At 40.9% G+C, this 20,202-nt stretch overlaps 1 protein-coding gene and 1 pseudogene across 2 annotated transcripts; one reads left to right on the forward strand and one right to left on the reverse strand.

Annotated features, from left to right (window-relative positions):
- Positions 1-5,162: 5,162 nt before the first annotated feature.
- On the forward strand, positions 5,163-6,101 carry LOC308251422 (olfactory receptor 7D4-like; the record flags this gene model as incomplete). The annotated part of the gene is made up of 1 exon (XM_080674808.1): positions 5,163-6,101. One exon carries the CDS (start codon positions 5,163-5,165, stop codon positions 6,099-6,101), a length of 939 nt encoding a protein of 312 aa, XP_080530934.1.
- An 11,663-nt stretch (positions 6,102-17,764) lies between these two features.
- Positions 17,765-18,807, reverse strand: LOC308251727 (olfactory receptor 7E178-like; annotated as a pseudogene). The gene has a single exon. The product of its transcript is annotated as an olfactory receptor 7E178-like (transcript).
- Positions 18,808-20,202: the final 1,395 nt, after the last annotated feature.

Below are 20,202 nucleotides of genomic sequence, written 5' to 3' on the forward strand. Positions count from 1 at the left end.
GAAAAGCAGCGATTCATTTTGTCATTTCAACAAAAAGAATAAAAAGCATAGGAATAATTTTTTAAATTTTATTTATTGGGGTGACACTGGTTAACCCTAGAGGTGAGAGTTAGGATCACCCCACCAGGTAAGTCATTCATAATACAGATAATACTCAAGGGTGAGGAGAATTGAGAATGGATAGCAGAGGAGAGAGACGCTGAGTATCAGTGTGGCTTTAATACCCCCTACAATAGCAGAAGTTATAATTCTATCCATTGATCATCTTGTATTTTAATGCATCTCACGCAACCTCTCCCCTAAAAGAGACCTACTGTAACCATGGAAGAGCTTCTCAAAAACTTATGCAAGAAGTTGATTCAAGTACCAGTAAATCAAAGATGAAGCACACTATGATTGTCAGTGACTTCTATTGACTGCATCTTATGGATTATGTAGTCAGCACTTCCTGTGTATTCAAATGTCTGCACTAAATTTGGTCATTCTCTTTTAAGCTGAACCTGTTCCATTAAATTTTTCTTAAGCCATCTCATTTTTCATACTAGCCGTGGGCAAACTACTGCCCGCGGGCCGGATCCGGCCCGTTCGGCTGTTCTATCTGGTCCGCAGAGCCGAAAGAGCGGAGGGTTCTCTTGCTCTCCCCTCCGCTCCTTCACCAGCAGCAGTGTTAACATGGCAACGTTGGGAAACACGGCCGCAGCTCCTTCTTCTGAGTGGGCGGATTTATATCCGCCCATTCAGTAGAAGGAACAACCTCTCAATCTTCCAGAGGCTCCTTGTAATGCCCGCGTAAGCGTCCCCCGACATCACCCTGGGAATGCTTAGACACGTTATCGTGGTGATGTAGGGAGACACGCCCCTGGAGAGCACAGTATCAGAGCATTAGCTAAAAAGGAGACCAACAACACTGTTCCCACTGAAGTTGATGTTTTAAAGACCAAAAACCTTTCAACCCAGTCTACATTGCCATCTACATCTACGTCCCGGGCATAATTTGGAAGTTGCACTAAAGAAAATGTTTAACTTACTGTTTACACATTTTGTTCTTTTCTATTTGTTTTAGTTTTAAATTATTTTATTATATTTAAGTTTAATTTGAAAGGCTTTTGTACCTTTCCTTTGTTAGGCAATTTTATTTTGCCTTTGCCATCTTCAATATAAGATATGTTATTGTGCTATGATTCCTCCATTTTTTGAAGTTTCAAATTATAATAATTAGTGTTTACATTCTTGTTGTTAAAATGTTTGAAATGAATAAAACTATTGAAATTAAAAAAAAAACCGTACCCTTTTATGTAATGATGTTTACTTTGAATTTATATTAGTTCACACAAACACTCCATCCATGCTTTTGTTCCGGCCCTCCGGTCCAGTTTAAGAACCCATTGTGGCCCTGAGTCAAAAAGTTTGCCCACCCCTGTTCCACACTGTCTTTACACTATGCTTTATGCTCTCTCCTCCCCTTTCCCACAAACATGATAAGTGGTTTATATTTGTCACCTATTTTCTCCCAATTCTCACTCTTCAAACCCCTCTACCTGTATTGTTTCGGTCTCTAGTCCTCTATTTAGAGGTAATAAGTGGAGCCCTCATTAATGTCAACAGAAGATCCATCTCACCAGGAAATGTCAAGAACATTTTTCAGCCCTTGTTTGGTTGGTCCTTTCCACAGAACCAAACTATTTTACAACTCTGCTTCTCTTTTGAAAGGACCTCTTTGCTTTGTTGACATTGTGGACACCAAGTAATCCATGAAATCTCCAAATGTTCTTCAAAGGAAGAACATCAGAGAAAATTGGCTTGTGAGACCATTAAACATTCCTTAGAGACACCTTGCCACTTTTAAGTCAAATCAAAGAAAGAAGTGTTTCTCCTCCGAGGAAATAAATTTATCTCCCCCCTTTGATGCTTGTACAGACACAGCATCAGAGAAAAGTTTTCCATTCTTTTATCTTTGCTCCCCAGAGGATCTGAATTGTTTGGAGAATGAAACAACAATAGAACAATTTACTTAATGAGGAGCTCTGAGAATTCAACCCTTGAGGTACTGGAAACTTTAAACTTGTACCTTTTGCTGCTTTCCTTCATTCTCTGAACCCAGGCAAATAAAAACTCAACTGGGCTTCCAGGGACAGACCTTGGAGAACAGAAAGCTTCAGTAGTATCCTGCAGAGAAGGTCATTGTATTCCAGTGAGGGCTGTTGGAATGAAAATGAGACAAGTGGGTACTGGGCTTTACCTCTGGAATAATTAGACTGGGACAGTCCTGTATTATATAGCTTACTACAATGAAGTCCCTGTACTTGGAAGGTATTTTAGTTTCCACTGAACCCTCCCTTTTCCAGCTTTTGTTCTGTTTCCTTCTTTCTCTTCAGAATCAAGAGATCTCTACAATGAGAATTGTTTTCCAGGGTATTTCCATCTTTTTTCTAATCTTTCTCATAATTGTAGGCTCTTCTTGATTTCCGTGTTCAACCATTTATTCATTAAATACTCACTGGAGATCTATGAATGAGGTGTTATCTATGCTGTTCCTAATGTGATTGAGTCTCTTTAATGTATTACTTATCTATTTTGCAGCAGATCTGACTCAATGATATCACTTAGTAGTTCTCTATTGATGTTATTGTTGTTTCACCTCAGTGTCCACAATATTATCTACAAGTAATATAATTATTTCTGATGTTCAGTACTCAGGCAAATCCCCCCCCCTCATTTTACCAATCCCTTTAGTTGTACAGCAAAATATCAAGCAATTGAAGATGAAGTTTGCTACATTAGTCTGTTCATGAATTTAGCACAATTATTCTAGTGAGTTAATGTAGAATATTCTGATAACTACCATACTATTGTCCATGTTTATAAGTTTATTTTGTTTCTTTATTTGTTGATTTCTATTGTCTGCAGTTTTAAAACAGCTGTTATTGAGTTAAAAATTGCCACTGGTTTCCTCATTTAGCAAGAGGAAACCAATTACCAGATGAACTGGAAGATTTCCCCTTTGTGTTATAGTTGACACTTCGGTCTCAACCTTTATTATACATCTAACACAACATTGAGCACCTGCTATGTGCCAGGCACCAAATAGGTCCCTAAAAGGACAATGGTGAGCAAAAACAGTTACAACTTCTAACCCACAAATGAACTTAAAATTAGCAACATGAGAGGCACTTTAAGGAATATTGTAGAATGCTCTAACTGTGGGATTCACACATTCTGTCCATCTTGACCCTAATGTCCTGTTCTCTATCTCATGGTTCTCTCAAACCCTTTCTGATACCAAGTTCCACATGTTCTTAACATGTATTTCTTTTCTTATTGATAATAACCATTCTAACAGGTATGAGGTGATTTCTCAATGTGGATTTTATTTGCATTTCCCCAATAGCTAGTGAAGTTGAGCATTTTTTTCATGTGTCTGTTGGCTATTTGCATGTCTTCTTGGGAAAATTGTCTGTTCCTGTCCTCTGCCCATTTTTTAATTGAACTGCTTGGGGGGTTTTTTGTTGTAGTTGAGTTGAATGAATTCTTTATATATGTTGGATATTAGCCCCTTTATTGGAGGTATTGCTTGCAAATATTTTCTCCCGTTTGACTGGTTGCCTTTTTATTTTCAAATCTTAAATTTGTCTTTTAATTTTTAGGTTGATTTCATGTATAGGCACTTTGAATACTTTTACATGAATTATATTATTTTTTCAATTAATTCCACTGATTTTAATAAACACATTGAGAGCATGTACACATGCACACATGACCTCACACATGCTTTCTATTTTTTTAAGGTAGTGTGCTTTTGTTCTTCCCTAGTATCTATGTAGTCCATATGCATCTTCCTCTTCTTGGGAGAATCCACTTGGTAGGCAGTCTCTGAAATAAGAAGCCATAAGGATCTTCATTAATTAGAAGTGTTTTGTGGTGATAAAAAAAAAAAAAGATAACAAACCAGTTGTTTATAATGATGACTGCCCAGTTTAAGAGAAATACTAAAAATGATGACCATGCAAGACAGATTTATGGTGATGGTAACAACAGAAATTCACTTTTATCAAGTGTCCACTGTATGTCACAGAAACTACACTAGAAAAATTATACACACACACCACCTCATTTAATCACTCATCTGTCCTACAATATAGAAAATATTTACTACTATCATTGTGTAGGTGAGGTATCAGTAGCTAAAAGACATTAAATAACTTCATCAAGGTTACAGAAATGTAACATGGTAGACCAAATTCTATTCCACAAATTCTGACTCAAGATCCTACTTTCTAAATCAAGCTCTATACTTTACTTGGGAAGAGTTATATATAAAAAATAATTGAGCCCTCATGGGTTTGGCTCAGTGATTACAGCATTGGCGAATGGACTAAAAGGTCACGGGCTCAATTCTGGTCCCGGCCATGTACCTCAATTGCAGGGAAGCATTCAGGAGGCAACCAAATAATTTGTCTCTCTCACATTGTTGTTTTTCTCTTGCTCTGTCTCTCCCCCCCCCCTTTTTTTACTCTTTCTAAAAATCAGTGGGGGGAAAATATCCTCAAATGAGGCTTAACAAAAAAATAATAATTGAGATGAAGGAATGGATTAATAATGATAATTACAGCTATACTTTATCAAGATTTTACTGTGATTAAAGGCATTTTTGTACCTCAGAAAGATGGTAATAGCAGTAACCACATTTTAAAAAGAAACACAGTAAGGTACATGTGGAGTTAATTGTGACATCAATATAAAGCATCAGGTTACAGAATTAAAGTTGAGTGAATTGAAAAAAAACATGTATTAATCACTATTATAAAATGAAAGAAGTATAGATATTATTAAAGAAAAGACCTTAAACGCCTTTAGTTATTTTGTAAGGCTCATATGAAAGAAGAAATTGGTATATGCCCATAAATTTGGATAATAGAATTAGTGAGAAGAACATAAAGAGAGAAACATTTCTGCTAAACTAAAGAAAGTTTGAATGATGACACAATTTAAAATAAAATTAGGTTACCACTTAAATTAGTGAATCACTGGCATAGGAATGACTACTAGATCATGTAAGATGTTCATGCAAAGGTGAAATCAAAATGTGATAAATAACAGAGATGCCATTTGGCTGTTTATTGAATGTTGCCTTGGCTTTTTTCTTTATAAGACACACCAGCTGCATGGAAGCAGAAAACCACACAGAAGTGTCACAATTCCTCCTCCTGGGTCTCTCAGATGATCCTAAACTGCAGCCCCTCCTCTGTGGAGTGTTCCTGTCCATGTACCTGTTCACTGTGCTTGGAAACCTGCTCATCATTGTGGCCATCATCTCTGACTCCCACCTCCATACCCCAATGTATTTCTTTCTTGCCAACCTGTCCTTTGTTGACATCTGTTTCACCTCCACCACGGTCCCAAAGATGCTGGTGAATGTCCAGGCACAGAGCAAAAACATCTCCTACATCGGGTGCCTCATTCAGGTGTATTTTTTTATGATTTTTGCTGGAATGGACAACTTCCTCCTGACTGTGATGGCCTATGACCGGTATGTGGCCATCTGGCAACCCCTGTACTACACAGTCATCATGAACCCACGCTTCTGTGGCACTCTGGTTCTTGTGTCTTGGCTCATCATTTTCTGGGTCTCCCTCATTCATATTCTATTGATGAGGCAGCTGACATTCTGTATGGGCACAAAAATTCCACATTTTTTTTGTGAACTGGCTCAGATTCTCAAGGTGGCCTGCTCTGACACCCTCATCAATAACATCTTCATGTATGTAGCTACTGTCCTATTGGTTGTGTTTCCTTTTACTGAAATTATTTTTTCTTACTCTAAGATTGTCGCCTTCTTAATGAGAATGTCCTCTGCAGGAGGGAAATATAAAGCGTTTTCCACCTGTGGGTCTCACCTGGCCGTGGTCTCCTTGTTCTATGGGACAGGCCTGGGGGTCTACCTCAGTTCTGCCCTGACCCATTCTTCCCTACACAATCCAGTTGCCTCAGTCATGTATACTGTGGTCACCCCCATGCTGAACCCCTTCATCTACAGCCTGAGGAACAAGGATGTGAAGGGGGCCCTGAGAAGGCTCCTCAACCTAGCAGCACCTTGTCTGTGATGGATCACTGGCCGCAGAACTAAGGGTACATCGTGGGCCCCGAAGGTAAATGTTGCAAATTGAAATATCTGGTTCTTTTTCACTCCTCAAAGACAGGCTTGATTTCTTCTATTTCCAAAGCATGTGTGATTTCGCATTTTTTTGTTTTTGTATTAGTTTCTTTTCAACAACTCCCTTGTGAATTCCTTTTTTACTTTTCTTCCCTATCTGGTGTCCACAGTGTTCCATGTTTAGTGAGCATTTCTGCATCTATTCCTAAATTTAAAGCACTTATCATATCAAGTGCTAACTTAGTTTCCCAAAAAGTTGTCTTCATATGTTGCTAATCTTCACCTTAATTGGGTTGTATGCTTGTTTTTATTCCAGAAGAAAGTATATTAAAATTATACAGTAATCAGAGCAACCTGCTTACAATATCAGGACTCTACTTGTTTCTTTACACAAATGACTTAATTTCATCTTGAACACATTTCTTTGAGATTATTTTCTCAGTTCAATTTTCAAAAAAAAGAGGCTGAGATTGAGTTCGACTACAGCCTAGCAAGCTGACTTCACTATCCTACCTTACATAGGAACTATGATGTGATTTTCAAATTCAGAGTAAGAATCTATATTTGAAAGATGGTTTCTTCGGATGACATATAGGAATTTACTGCCTCAAAAACTGAGATATGTCATACTTTGTGATTCTTCTTTCCATCCATCATCCTTCTTTTCCTTTTTTATTTGACTTATATTTCCCTTTATTACAATTCTGAGATACACCCTATAAGATCCAAAATCAAGTAATAATGAATACAGTAAAATAAGAGTTGTTTTCTCATATAATTTAATTTATTTCTGGAACTTTGTTGTGGTGCCTCAGGAATATTAGTTACAGATATGTGAAACATGTTTAGAACCTAATTCACTTTGGGAGGAAAATGTTGATAGAATTGAGTCTGCAAGGAAGCATGGAGGAGTACGTGCTGCCAACAATCCCCCCACATTCCCTGGGATCCTCTCACCATCTCTAGTGCTTCCAACATCTAGCAACAGCTGGAACCTAGTTTTCTCAATATGTGAGAGCAGAAGTGACCGGGAAATATGTCCTGTCAGAGACAGTTCTTTTTTTAATAGAATACATTTTTAATTTATTTCAGAGAGGAAGGGATAGGAAGAGAGCGATAGAAACATCAATGGTGGGAAAGAATCATTGATTGGCTGCCTCCTGCAGGCCCTCTGCCAGGGATCAAGCAGGCAAACCAGACCTGTGCTCTGGAGTTCCACTTATCTTTTAAAAACTGCCAAATTGACTCGGCATGGCTCAGTGGTTGAGCATTGACCAATGAACCAGGAGGTCACGGTTCCATTCCCTGTTGGAAAACATGCCTGGGTTGTGGGCTCAATCCCCAGTAGGGTGCCTGCAGGAAGCAGACAATCAATGATTCTCTCTCATTGTTGATGTTTCTATCTCTCTCTCCATCTCCCTTCCTCTCTGAAATCAATAAAAATATTAAAAAAAATAAACTGCAAAACTATTTTCCAAATTGGCTGCACCAATTTACATTACCACCAGGAATGTGCGAAGATTTCAGTTTTTCCACATCTTTGCCAACATTTGGTATTAAGGAAAACATTCTACTAAGAGAATATGCTTGAGCGTTGAATAATATAGAGTGTGCGTAGAAAATTAATGAAGAAAAGATTTGGGTCATATTCAAGAGACATTCAAGAGTGAGGCATATCAGAAAATATATGGAACTTGCAGGTCAGTTATTAAAAATAAGGTTGGATACATAGATGGGAGACAGACCGTTAATAGTATAATTTGACCTACAAAGGATTTTATAAGCAAACTAGAGGCCCAGTGTACTAAATTCTGCCCTGGTAGGGTCCCTAGTGGCTGCTGGCTGCCAGCTGGGTACTCCCTCCCTTCCCCTGGCCGCCTGCCACTGGCCAGGGCCTCCTTCCCTTCCCCCAGCTGGCCCTGCCCCCTTGTTCAAACTCCCAGAAGAACTCCCAGTGGAGGGGACAATTTGTATACTACACTTTTATTATATAGGATATGCATCATGGCCATGTTGTCATTGTTAACATAAAAACATTCAAACCTGTAAAGGATTTTTGTGAGTTTTTTTGAGCCAAACTGTTGATAATTGCAGTGAAACAGAACCTCAATGGATTGAGATAATGCTCCAGAGAATGGCGGGTTACATCTATATTTATACATTGCAATCAAAGGAAGGTAGAGGCTCAACAGCATGGATGGAACTGGAGAGGATTACGCTAAGCGAAATAAGCCAGTCAGAGAAAGATAAATATCACATGATCTCACTCATTTATGGAATATAATGAACAACATAAACTGATGAATGAAAAGAGATCCAGAGACAGAGAAGCATTGATCAGGCCATCAAACCTCAGAGGAAAGGTAGGGGAGGGTGGGGGTAAGGGGGAGAGACCAACCAAAGGACTTGTATGCATGCATATAAGCCTAACCAATGGACACAGACACCAGGGGGGTGAGGGCATGAGAGGAGGTTTGGGGGTCGATGGGGGCATAAGGACACATACATAATAATCAATAAAGAAAAGAAAATAATAAAAAAAACCTAAGGAAGGAACATAGGTGAGTTAATGAAATCCATTGGTGATAGACTAGAGAGGAGGGAGAGAGTAAAGTGGGAAAACCCTGGGAGTGGATAAAAAGCAAAATGATAGACACATACTTAGGTGGGTGCAGGAACAATTAACATAATTTGTGTTATCTGTCCTGGTGCCCAGGCACATTAGGTTGCACCCCAAGGGGTCCAGAAAAAGGGAAGTTACAAGTTACCCAGACATTTCAAGGGTATGTTATTATAGACTAGAGGCCTGGTGCACGAAATTAGTGCATGGGGGGTGGGGGCGCTGTCCCTCAGTCCAGCCTGCACCCTCTCCAATCTGAGACCCCTTGAGGGATGTCCAACTGCCTGTTTAGACCCAATCCCAGTGGATCCTAAACGGGCAGTCGGATATCCCTCTCACAATCTAGGACTGCTGGCTCCCAAATGCTCGCCTGCAGACCTTCCTGATTGCCCCTAACCACTTCTGCCTGCCAGCCTGATCACCCCCTAACCACTCCCCTGACAGCCTGATCGATGCCTAACTGCTCCCCTGCCGGCCCGATTGCCCCTAACTGCCATCCCCTGCCAGCCTGGTCACCCCTAACTGCCCTCCACTGCCGGCCTGGTTGCCCCCAACTGTCCTCCCCTGCAGGCCTGGGTCCTCTCCAACTGTCCTCCCCTGCAGGCCTGGGTCCCCTCCAACTGCCCTCCCCTGCAGGCCTGGGTCCCCCCCCCCCCAACTGCTCTCTTCTGCTGGCCTGATCACCCACAGTGCCCTCCCCTGTTGGCCATCTTGTGGTGGCCATCTTGTGTCCACATGGGGGCGGCCATCTTATGTGTTGGAGTGACAGTCAATTTGCATATTACCTCTTTATTATATAGGATGCAAAAAGATAGATAGGCTCAGTTAAGGTAAAGGTTGACTTTGTCAGTGTAGATACCGGCCTAGGATGTAACTACCCACCATAACTGCTTTTAGTTAAAGTTTAATTTCAGACCATCCTTTATGGTTATTTTAGGTCTCTGAGTTCGCAAGACTGCCATGCAGGCCTTCCTTGAACTTGTCAGGTTAGCATGTGGCCCCTTTTGTCCACATCATCTTCAGTATAATGTGAGGAATTTATAATTTCCCAGACTGGGAAAAATTTGAGGTACAGGAAACATTAAGGAGGCTACTGAAATAGTCCTGAGGAGAGATGATGGGGACCTGATCTAAGCCAGTGGCAATGAGATGCATACATTTTTTAAAAAGGTGTATTAGTGTCCTATTGCTGCTGTAATAAATTGCCATAAGTCTAGTGGCTTAAAAAGACTAATAACCCTAGAGAGCAGAAGTCTAACATGTATCAGCAAGGCTGCTTTCCTCCTGGGAATTCTGGAGAAGAATCGCTTTCCTTGCCTTTCCAAATTCTAGAAATCTCCTACATTTATTAGCTTGTGATACCTTCCTCCATCTTTAAACTCAACAGTAGAACATCAAATCTCTCTCTAGTCCCTCTAACATCCTCTGATAATGACCCTTTTCAATTACATTGAGCCCACCCAGATAATTCATGATACTTTCCCTATTGGAAGATCCTTAACTTAATCACATTTGCGAAGTGCCTACTGTCATGCAAGCTAATATATACACAGGTTCTAGAGATTAATGAAAATCTTTGGGAGGTTATTCAACCTATGACAGGACATGTGTGATTTACAATTTGCCAATAATTGACCCATAAGTCTTGAGCTGAGAAGGTGGAAAATCTCTCTTGCTGATTTTCTTTGAGCATGACCATCTCCTGATACTGGCTCACATGGAGATGTGGCTGCACTGGACAGGTGTGCTTTGGTGGCAAGTGACAGATAGAGAATCTCCTGATTCATATGAACCTAGCAGAGCAGAGGCTCAGCTCTACACTGGCACAACTTCACATTGGGGCTCAAACACCATGAGGGTTTCCTTTCAGATTATCAGCTTTATTTTCTCAGACTGGTTACCTCCACATAAAAAGAGACATGAGAAACAGCTGCTCTCACTACACACATCTGGTAACTTCACTACTTAATAGAAACTAGATGCATTTATGCTCCTTTTTGTTAAAAAAAAAAAAAACTTAGAAAAGGATGCTAATTGGCACAAGCACGTCTTCTTTCCATGTTGGCCAATCTACTGTGGTCAGAAGACAATGTTACTGGCAGCCCCTTCAGAACTACATTTGTTTATTCAACTTATCAAACTTATTTTTACTGATCATTTACTATGTGTCAGTCATTATTTTAGGCTCAACTGCCACAGGATTAAGAGAATCAGGGGTATGGGAAGGAGCAGGCTGTCATATTAAAACCAGTGGTCTTCATAAACCTCATTGAGAAAGTTACATTTGTGAAGATGGTGAGTGATTTATGTGCGTTTACATCTGTGGAAAGAGTGCCCCAGGCAGAGGGTGAGGTTAATACCAAGACTCTGAAGTGGGAGGTTGCCTGGAGGCAATGTGGCTGCAGCAGAGCCAGTGAGGGGGAGCATAGTAGCTCAGAGGAGCACAGGCATCAGGGGTCATCCTGTGAGGCTTTCTCTGCCACTGAAGGGCTTTTGCATTCATTGCTCTGAGTGACTGGGGAATCATTGAAAGGGTTTGAGCAGACACATAACATGGTCTGACTTAGGATTTTAAAACATCATTATGGCTGCTGGGTTGAGCATGGATGGTAGGGTGTGAGGCAGACTGCTTGGACTGGCTTATGCTATCCAGGTGTTATATAGGTTGTTAGAAACAGGGTAGGGATAGTAATGTAAGGGCTGGAAGTGGTCAGCTTGTGCTACATTTTGTAGGAGGAGCCACCAGAATTTGTTGTCAGTCAGGGTGTGAGAGAGGGGAAAAGCCAAGAATGTCTCCAGGGTTTGGGATTTGAACAACTGGAAGAATGGAATGCATCCACTAAGACAGGGAGGTCAGTGAATGGAGCAAATTTCGAAGGAAAGGGAACATTAGAAGTTGACATTTTGGAATATCCTTACATGATATTACTCTACAATGTCATTATAATTTTTCCCAGATTTGTACTACCCCCATTACCTATATTAGTACCTCGCACCCTTGGGAATCAATAAAAAATCATCTTTTTTGGTGCTTTGAGACAAAGGTAACACATCTCTTGATATTTTAGAATTACAACAGCATAATGTACAATTATCCCAAACAAACTTACAAACTAATTCCTTGAATGTTGGCAGCAATTTAAAAAGGACATGAAAGGATTTAATCCCTTCCACTGTGTAGAGGGCCCCCTGGGAAGGCACCTGAGCATTCTATATTGTCTTTTCTTGCCCTTTTGGCCAAGATGGACCCTCTTCTCACAATCCAATTGCCCAACAGCTGTTGCCTGTGCTTTCTGTTCATGCTGAGGTTGAAGCCTCGTGGTGGCTGGTACCATGGGTCTGTCTCTCGCCCAGTGCGGTGAGCTGGAGAAGAAACCTGGGTTCCCCAAGATATGTGACTAGTGCTGGGGCCTTGCCAGCAGGCGAGGGGATCCCAAGGCAGGTGTTGGGCGTGGGGGCCACGGGGGCATAGGCTACCAAAGAGACAGAACTGAACATCACATCACCCTGCTTGGCCCTGGAGGATGGCTGGTTAGCCAGAGATGGGTAAGATTCCTCAGGGAAGGAACAACCTAAGACAGGCACAGTCGCAGAGGGGCCATCAGGAGAGAACTTGGGGGTCAACAGAGGTGGGGCACAGACCCTCACCCCCCCAACTTTGCAGAGGCCTGAACCATCACCCCTTCTGAGGGAGGTCGCCTGCCCCCATGGCTGCTTTGCTTCCCATGCCCAGCTCAAATTGGGACCCAGGTAACAGACAGAGACGGCCGACAGCAGCTGCCCTCTCACTGCAACAAGACTTGTTTGAGTTGTCTTGAACCCATGGTATGGGGAAGTGGGTTTTTGATATCTAAATCCAGCCTAGCATCAGGAATGCTCAGGGCCTACTCAAGAAGGCAAATAATCCTTTCCACTAATATTTACAGGGTAAAATAAGATTGTTGTTAGAGTATTAAATTTGACAGTAAAATAGTAGTCAAGTTCTCAGACTAATTTAAATTGGCTAAGTGAAAAAAGTGAATATTCTAGAAAAAGTAATGGTACTGGACAAAAAGCTGTTCCTAAAGTGTTAACTAAAAATTTTATTGGTAGTTCATCTCATGGTATAATTGTGTAACATGTAATGGACCTAAAGCAGTCATATTTTAGTGCAAAAAATTAAAATTTAAAAGCTGTCAAGACTACATTATAAAATTTCCAAAAGCCACCTAAAATTTAAATCAAAAAGGGGGGGATAGTAGAAGAATATCATGTAAGGAAAAATATCCTATAAGTAAATTACATCTAGAAAATTTTTACTTTAGAAAATTAACTTTCATTTGAAATGCTAACAGCAAGACACCCATGAAAAACACACATGATGTCTAAACAAGCCAAAGAAAAGTTGTTTGGGCAAAATATGAAAAAGGATCCCAAGTCAAATTTATAGAAAAGATTCCTTTATTAACTTTTGATCGAGAATATGTTTGTATATTTTCAGAAAACACCTCCAAGACCATGTGGATTCCTGCAACAGAGAGGAATTGACAGAGCTTCTCCAGCCATGAAGACAGAAGAGAAACAGTCCAGAGATGGAAGACGCTGACGACGCCTTGCCATACAAGCAGTCAGCAGCTGTGCGTCGCTGCAGGTTGCCCAGGACCAAACCAGAGAGGGTCAGACCTGCATTACCACCATTTGTCCACCATCCAGAACTGAAATATCATCGCTGACATGTACACATAAGGAACTGTTTGACATTGAAATTGGGACTCAAAAGAACTGTTGGTCCAGAAAGAAACTCACTACAGACTGATTCGTTTGCCTCCCAGCATAATCATTATTGCTTGTCTCATTTTTGGTTCTTATAAGTGTATTTCTAATATCACATGATCTTACTCATTTAGGGGAAATAATGAACAACATAAACTGATGAACAAAAACAGACCCGGAGACAGGGAAGGAAGGAGAGGGTGGGGATAAAGGGGAGAGATCAACCAAAGGACTTGTATGCATGCATATAAGCCTAACCAGTGGTCACAGACAACAGGGGAGTGGGGGCATGCATGGGGAGGGGTTTGGGATGGGAATGGGGGGATGAAGACAAATATGTGATACCTTAATCAATAAAGAAATTTAAAAAAAAGAAGTTGACATTTTGAAATGTCCAAATGGAGATATTCTGAATGGATAAATACTATATTATTTTACTTACATAAGTTACCAAGAGCAGTAAAATTCATAGACAGAAAGTAGACTGGAGTTTGCCAGGGTTCTGAAAGAGAGAAAGAATGGGAACTTAATGTTCGATGTGTACAGAGTTTCCATTTGGGAAGATGGAAAAGTTCTTGAGACACATGGTGGTGATGGTTACATAACACTGCCAATGTACTTAATGCCAAGGGTATAAACTACACTTAAAAATTGTTAAAATGCTACTGTAAGAAAGTAAAACACTTGGTTTCTGAGGCTCTGTTCTTTTCAGCCTGCATTTCCCCCATGGTCTTAAAGTTCCTGCTATAGATATGCTAATTAATTAGAGGAATTCTGCTTGAGACTTGAGTTTTTGGAAGAATAGCCCCTTGCCAGAAGGTGCCTCTCCCAAGGACATGGGGAAATTTGTGCAAAATAGTGTTTATCAAACATCAGCAGGACTCAACAGAGAGATTTAGAGATTCTGCTCTTTCTCAGATCCCTGCAGGTGCCCAGAGATGTCAGCTTCCATTAATCACCTCTTGTCCCTCCCATTTTCCCTTCCCTGATTTAAGAGAAGCCTTACCTTGGGGCTGGGGGAAGATGGATTTGAGGAACCTCTAAGGCCCCCATCTTCCCAATTGGGCACCATCTTGATCAATAAACCTTTCCTTACTCCAAACACTGACATTTTGAATATTGGCCTTTTGAAATGTTGGGCACATTAACTTTTAAACTGGTAACAGTACATTTTATGATATGCTAGAGTCCCAGTGCATGAAATTCGTGTACTCACGGCCGGGGGAGGGGGGGAGGGGTGGGGAAAGGTCTCCCAATCTGGCCTGTGCCTTCTCACAGTGTGGGAGCCCTGCGATTGATCGCCCCAAAGAGGTAGACCCCACCCACCCATCCAGGGCTCCTCGATGGATTGCCCCAAAGAGGTAGGCCAGAGCCAGGGGTCCGCCTTTGTGCCGCGCAGAGCCATGGGACCCCCAGGCCTCACTGCGTGGAGCCACAGGACCCACCTCCACACTGCGCACGCAGCATCAAGGCCCAACTACCCACGTGCACACGCAGCCCTGCCCACCTGCACATACCCTCTGCACACGCAGCCTTCTGGTAATCGCTCATTGCAGCGTGAGGGCATCACGGTGGGAGGGCGGCATGACCACATAGGCTTTTATTAGTATAGATTAGAGGCCTAATGCATGAAATTTGTGCAAGAGTAGGCTTTCCTTCCCCCAGCTGCCGGCACCAGCTTCCCTCTGGCATCCAGGACCCAGGCTTCCCTCTGGCCACCAGCAGGCATCCCAGACCCGGGCTTCCCTTGCAGCCCCGGCTTTCTCCAGAAGGTAGTCCAGTCTAATTAGCATATTATGCTTATATTATTATAGATAAGTTTAACCACAATAAAAATATCAAATAGAACAAAATAATTAAGAAAGATGAAGCCCTTTAAATTGCTCTAGTGATAGGATTGATTTGTTATTTGTGGTGTGCCCAATCAATAATACCTGATAATTTATGCTAATGAGATGATTCAAGATGGAGATTTATCATGCCAAAAAGACTAACCAGGTATATCAAGGGGTGGGGCTTTAGACCAAATGATGTCAGCCCAGTGGGAAGGAAAGCTGGAAATTGTGTTCAACCAAATGGGCAATAATTCAATGTATCGCATCTAGCTAACAAAGCATCATTAAAAACTCTGGATACTGGAGCTCAGGTGTGCTACCTGGTTGGCAGTAATGTGTCACATTGTGTCAGGAAGGGGTAATGGGTCAGAACTTCATGGGGAGAGGACAAGAAGCTTCACAAATGGGATGCTTCAGTATTCCCTACGTCTATCTTCTTTTCACTAGTCCTAATATGTATTTCTTTGCTGTAATCAAACTGTAACCATACATATAACACTGTCCTAAGTTCTGTGGCTCATGCTGGTGAATTCTTCAACCTGAAGAAATTTCCTCATTCTGAGTCACTCGAGCCAATTATTGAATGAGAGGGAGACCCTGAATTTATGGCTTACAGGTATGAAGTGAGGGTGGCCTTGGGGACTTCTGCACTTGTGGCTGGTGTCTTAAGTCAAAACAGTCTTGCAGGGACTGTTCCTTCAGACTCTGTGGTTATGAAAACTCTTTGTAACAAGGAAGGGCATTGGATGAAGTCAAGCCAAGTTGAAGCCCATCCAAGGCCTCCTAAAATCACCAGGAAGGTCTTGGTTGAGGATAAGCCTTTAGAGATAGTTGGTGCAAAACCGGTTTGACTCAGTGGATAGAGCGTCAGCCTGCGGACTGAAAGGTCCCAGGTTTGATTCCGGTCAAGGGCACGTACCTTGGTTGCGGGCACATCCCCAGTAGGAGGTGTGCAGGAGGCAGCTGATCAATGTTTCTCTCTCATCGATGTTTCTAACTCTCCATCCCTCTCCCTTCCTCTCTGTAAAATATCAATAAAATATATTTTAAAAAAAAATTATATATACATATATATATATATATATATATATATATATTAAAAAAAAGAATATAAACCTACTTAATAGGTTAGTTCAGAATTTAAAAAAAAAAATAGAGATAGTTGGTATTGGTGACCAGAGGCCAAATGTCATGGCATGTGAGATGCTTGAGAAGGAGACATGACCTTGGTTACTATGGCTCCCTGCAGCTGAGGCAGATCCCTATGGGGGCTGATGCTGAGGGCTAAGTGGTAAAACAAACACTTGGAACAACATTTCTCTCATAACTAAAATGATATTTTTTTTTATTGTGGTAAAATAACATAACATAAATTTACCATTTAACCATTTTTGTTGTTGTTGTTAATCCTCACCAGAGGATATTTTTCCATTGATCTTTTAGTGGAAGAGAGAGGGAAAGACAGAAACATCAATGTGAGAGAAACACATCAATTGATTGCCTAATGCATGAGCCCTGACCATGGCCCTGGGCCAGGGAGGAGCCTGCAACCAAGGTACAAGCTGGTGACCAGAATTGAACCCAGGACCCTTTGGTCTGCAGGCCAATGTTCTATCCACTGAGCCAACCCAGCTAGTGCCCATCTTAACCATTTTAAGTGTTGAGTTCAATAGTTAAGTACATTCACAGTGCTGTGAACCATCACCAACAGGCATCTCCAGAATTCTTTTTTCATCTTGCAAAATAAAACTCTTTATTTCCCAATTAAACACTAACTCTCTATTTCCTCTTCCCCCAGCCTTTGGCAATCAAAATTCTACTTTATGTCTCTATAAATTTGACTACTTTAAGTGCCTCATATAAGTGGAATTATACAGTATTTGTCCTTCCATGTTGGGCTATGTAATTGATGGAGGAGATGTTAGATAGAATGGGAAAAAAAGTATCAGGATAATTGGGAATCATACATCCAGTTATCCTAAGAAAGTCCAAGTTGATAACTACTTATTCAATATCAGTATTATACCATCCCATTAAAATTTCAAAATACCCTTGCATGCATAAAACATTGAATGGTAACCTATTTTCTCAAAAATATGGCCAAGGTCATGAATCGGGAAAAATATGGACAAATAGAGAAGAATCATGGGGAAAGTATAAAAAGAATAAATAACAAGAAAGAGAGAGCTATGATTTTTTTAAGAATAGAAACAAGACTGCTCAATACCAAGAATCCTGGGAAATGCATAAGGAAAGAAAGAGGGGTAGACTGAAGTACGATGCATAATCCTGAAGGGGTTATGACATAAATTGGGAGTCCAAAATAATCTCCCAATTCCATTACAGCTGTTCTAAAAGGGAAAATTGTGTAAGCAGAAAGCAGAGAGCCATATAGGCACCTATGAATTATGTGGCTGCAGATTCAGAATTTCTTGTTGCACATGTTTGATTTTGCTGCTTTTTCCAGTCTATGAACCAAAAATGATAGCACAGGTATAGAGAGTAGACTATTCTTCTGACCATCCTCCATAGGGCACTCTTGAGGTCTCTGCTCCTCAGGCTATAAATAAAGGGGTTCAGCATGGGGGTGACCACAGTGTACATCACTGAGGCCACTGCATCTTTCCTTGGGGAAGATGAGACAGATGAACTGAGGTACACACCAAGGCCTGTTCCATAAAATAAGCAAACAACTGACAAGTGAGAGCCGCAGGTAGAGAAGGCTTTATATTTTGAACCTGATGATGGCATTCTCAGAATGGAGGACACAATTCTATAGTAAGAGAAAAGGATCCCTGAAAGCGGGACACCACCAAAGATGGTTCCAATAAAGTAGATCAATATATCATTGGTGGAGGTGTCAGAACAGGCAAGGTTGAAGAGTTGAGAAGGGTCACAAAAGAAATGAGGGATTTCCACATCTGCACAGAAGCTAAGATGTGACACCATCAAGTAGTGCAGCTGGGAGTCCAAAAGGCTGATGAAAAATGACAGCAGGACCAACAAGCCACAGAGGCGAGGGCTCATGATGACCAGGTAGTGTAGGGGCTGACAAATGGCCACCAACCGGTCATAGGCCAGCACAGCCAGGAGTAGACTTTCCAAACATGCAAAAAGAGAAAAATAAAGGTAACCTGAGTTAGGCAGCCTGCATAAGTGATGGACTTGCTGTGCGTCTGGAGGTTCAGCAGCATCTTGGGAACTGTAGTGGTGCTGAAACTGATGTCAGCCAAGGACAAATTGGAAAGGAAGAAGTACATAGGTGTGTGGAGGTGGGAGTCAGAGATGACAGCCAGGATAATGAGTAGGTTCCCGAGCATGGTCATCAGGTACATGGACAGGAACAGCCCAAACAGAAGAGGCTGCAGTTCTGGATCATCTGAGAGTCCCAGGAGGAAGAATTCTGAGCCATGTGTTCGATTCTGTGGTTCTATGCAGATTGGACACATTTTGAAAAAGAAGAGAGTGCTAAATAAGTGAACCAAGTGTAGAGGCATCCATATTTTGGATTCAAGCAATTCACAAATGAAGTATTTGCACTTGAGGACCACATACCCTCCTCGTTTGTTATCTTCAGCAGCATGACTTATTGATGTCTGGGTTATTAATCTGTTTCTATATGCAACTACTTTAGAGTCACTGGGTCAAAGAGTATTAGAGAAGAAAGGACATTTTGAGTTAACAAGTCCATGAGCACATCAAAATATCAGCCTTCAACTTTTGAAGGAAAAATATGGAATGAGATATATTATTTTATAAGACCAATATAATTATAATTGAAAGAAACTAAGAAGCAGTTGAAAGTACTTTAATCTCACCCAAATGCAGTATAAGAAGTTTCCTTATTTTTAAATATAGTCTAGAAAGAGCTGAAACCACATGAACTCTATTCTAACCTAAAATAAAATGTTCATAATCAGATAGCATTTTCACATGGCAAATATCTTTAAGGGTTTTCATCTTTATTTGGTTTTATGATCTCCATCTTTCATGGGGATAAGTGCTCACTCAAATGGGTGGGTCTGGTAAAAGTCCCTCAAATATAACTCATATATAAATATTTGATCTTGGTAGGCTACATATTTTAAAAAATATGTGTGTGTTTTTGGTTTTGTCTTGTTTTTCTTTGTTTTATTTAATATACTTTTATTGATTTCAGAAAGGAAGGGAGAGGGAGAGAGAAATAGAAACATCAATGATGAGATAGAATCATTGATTGGCTGCCTCCTGCATGCCGCCTACTAGGGATCAAGCCCACATACCGGACATGTGCCCTTGACCAGAATCAAACTGGGGACCCTTCAGTCTGCAGGTCAACGCTCTATCCACTAAGCCAAACCAACTAGGGGGAAAAATATGTTTTTGTTAAAGCATCACTGATCCTGAAGATGATAGTAATTTACAATGCACCAATGATTAAATAATAACTTTCATGAATACTCTGTACTTACTTTTCTTTTTTGAAAGGTTATTTTCTATCAGTGATACACAAACCAAGAACAACATCTGAGCTTGAGTTTGTACTGTTTTGGTTTGTAGCGGATGCGTAACACTTCTTAAATTTGTCTCTAATCAGAAACATTTGCGAAGGGTTGATTTCTCATCAAAACCAAACCGCCAATGAACAGTGGAGAAATTCAGGGCCAAAGTTTCCTTAAACTTTAAGTTGGCTTTCCAAGTCAGTTCTTCCTTACAGAGGGATTGCATTTCTCCTAAATCAGTCGCCTGAAGTCAACTCGGATCATTTCTCTGGACAGGTCAAAACATGAGGCAATTACAAAATATTACTTTGTCAAAATATTTATTCCTTTGTGTGACATGCTAGGTTCCTATGTATATAGCTA

This window comes from Plecotus auritus, assembly GCF_963455305.1.
Source record: "Plecotus auritus genome assembly, chromosome: 6".
In the NCBI taxonomy this organism is placed as follows: domain Eukaryota; kingdom Metazoa; phylum Chordata; class Mammalia; order Chiroptera; family Vespertilionidae; genus Plecotus; species Plecotus auritus.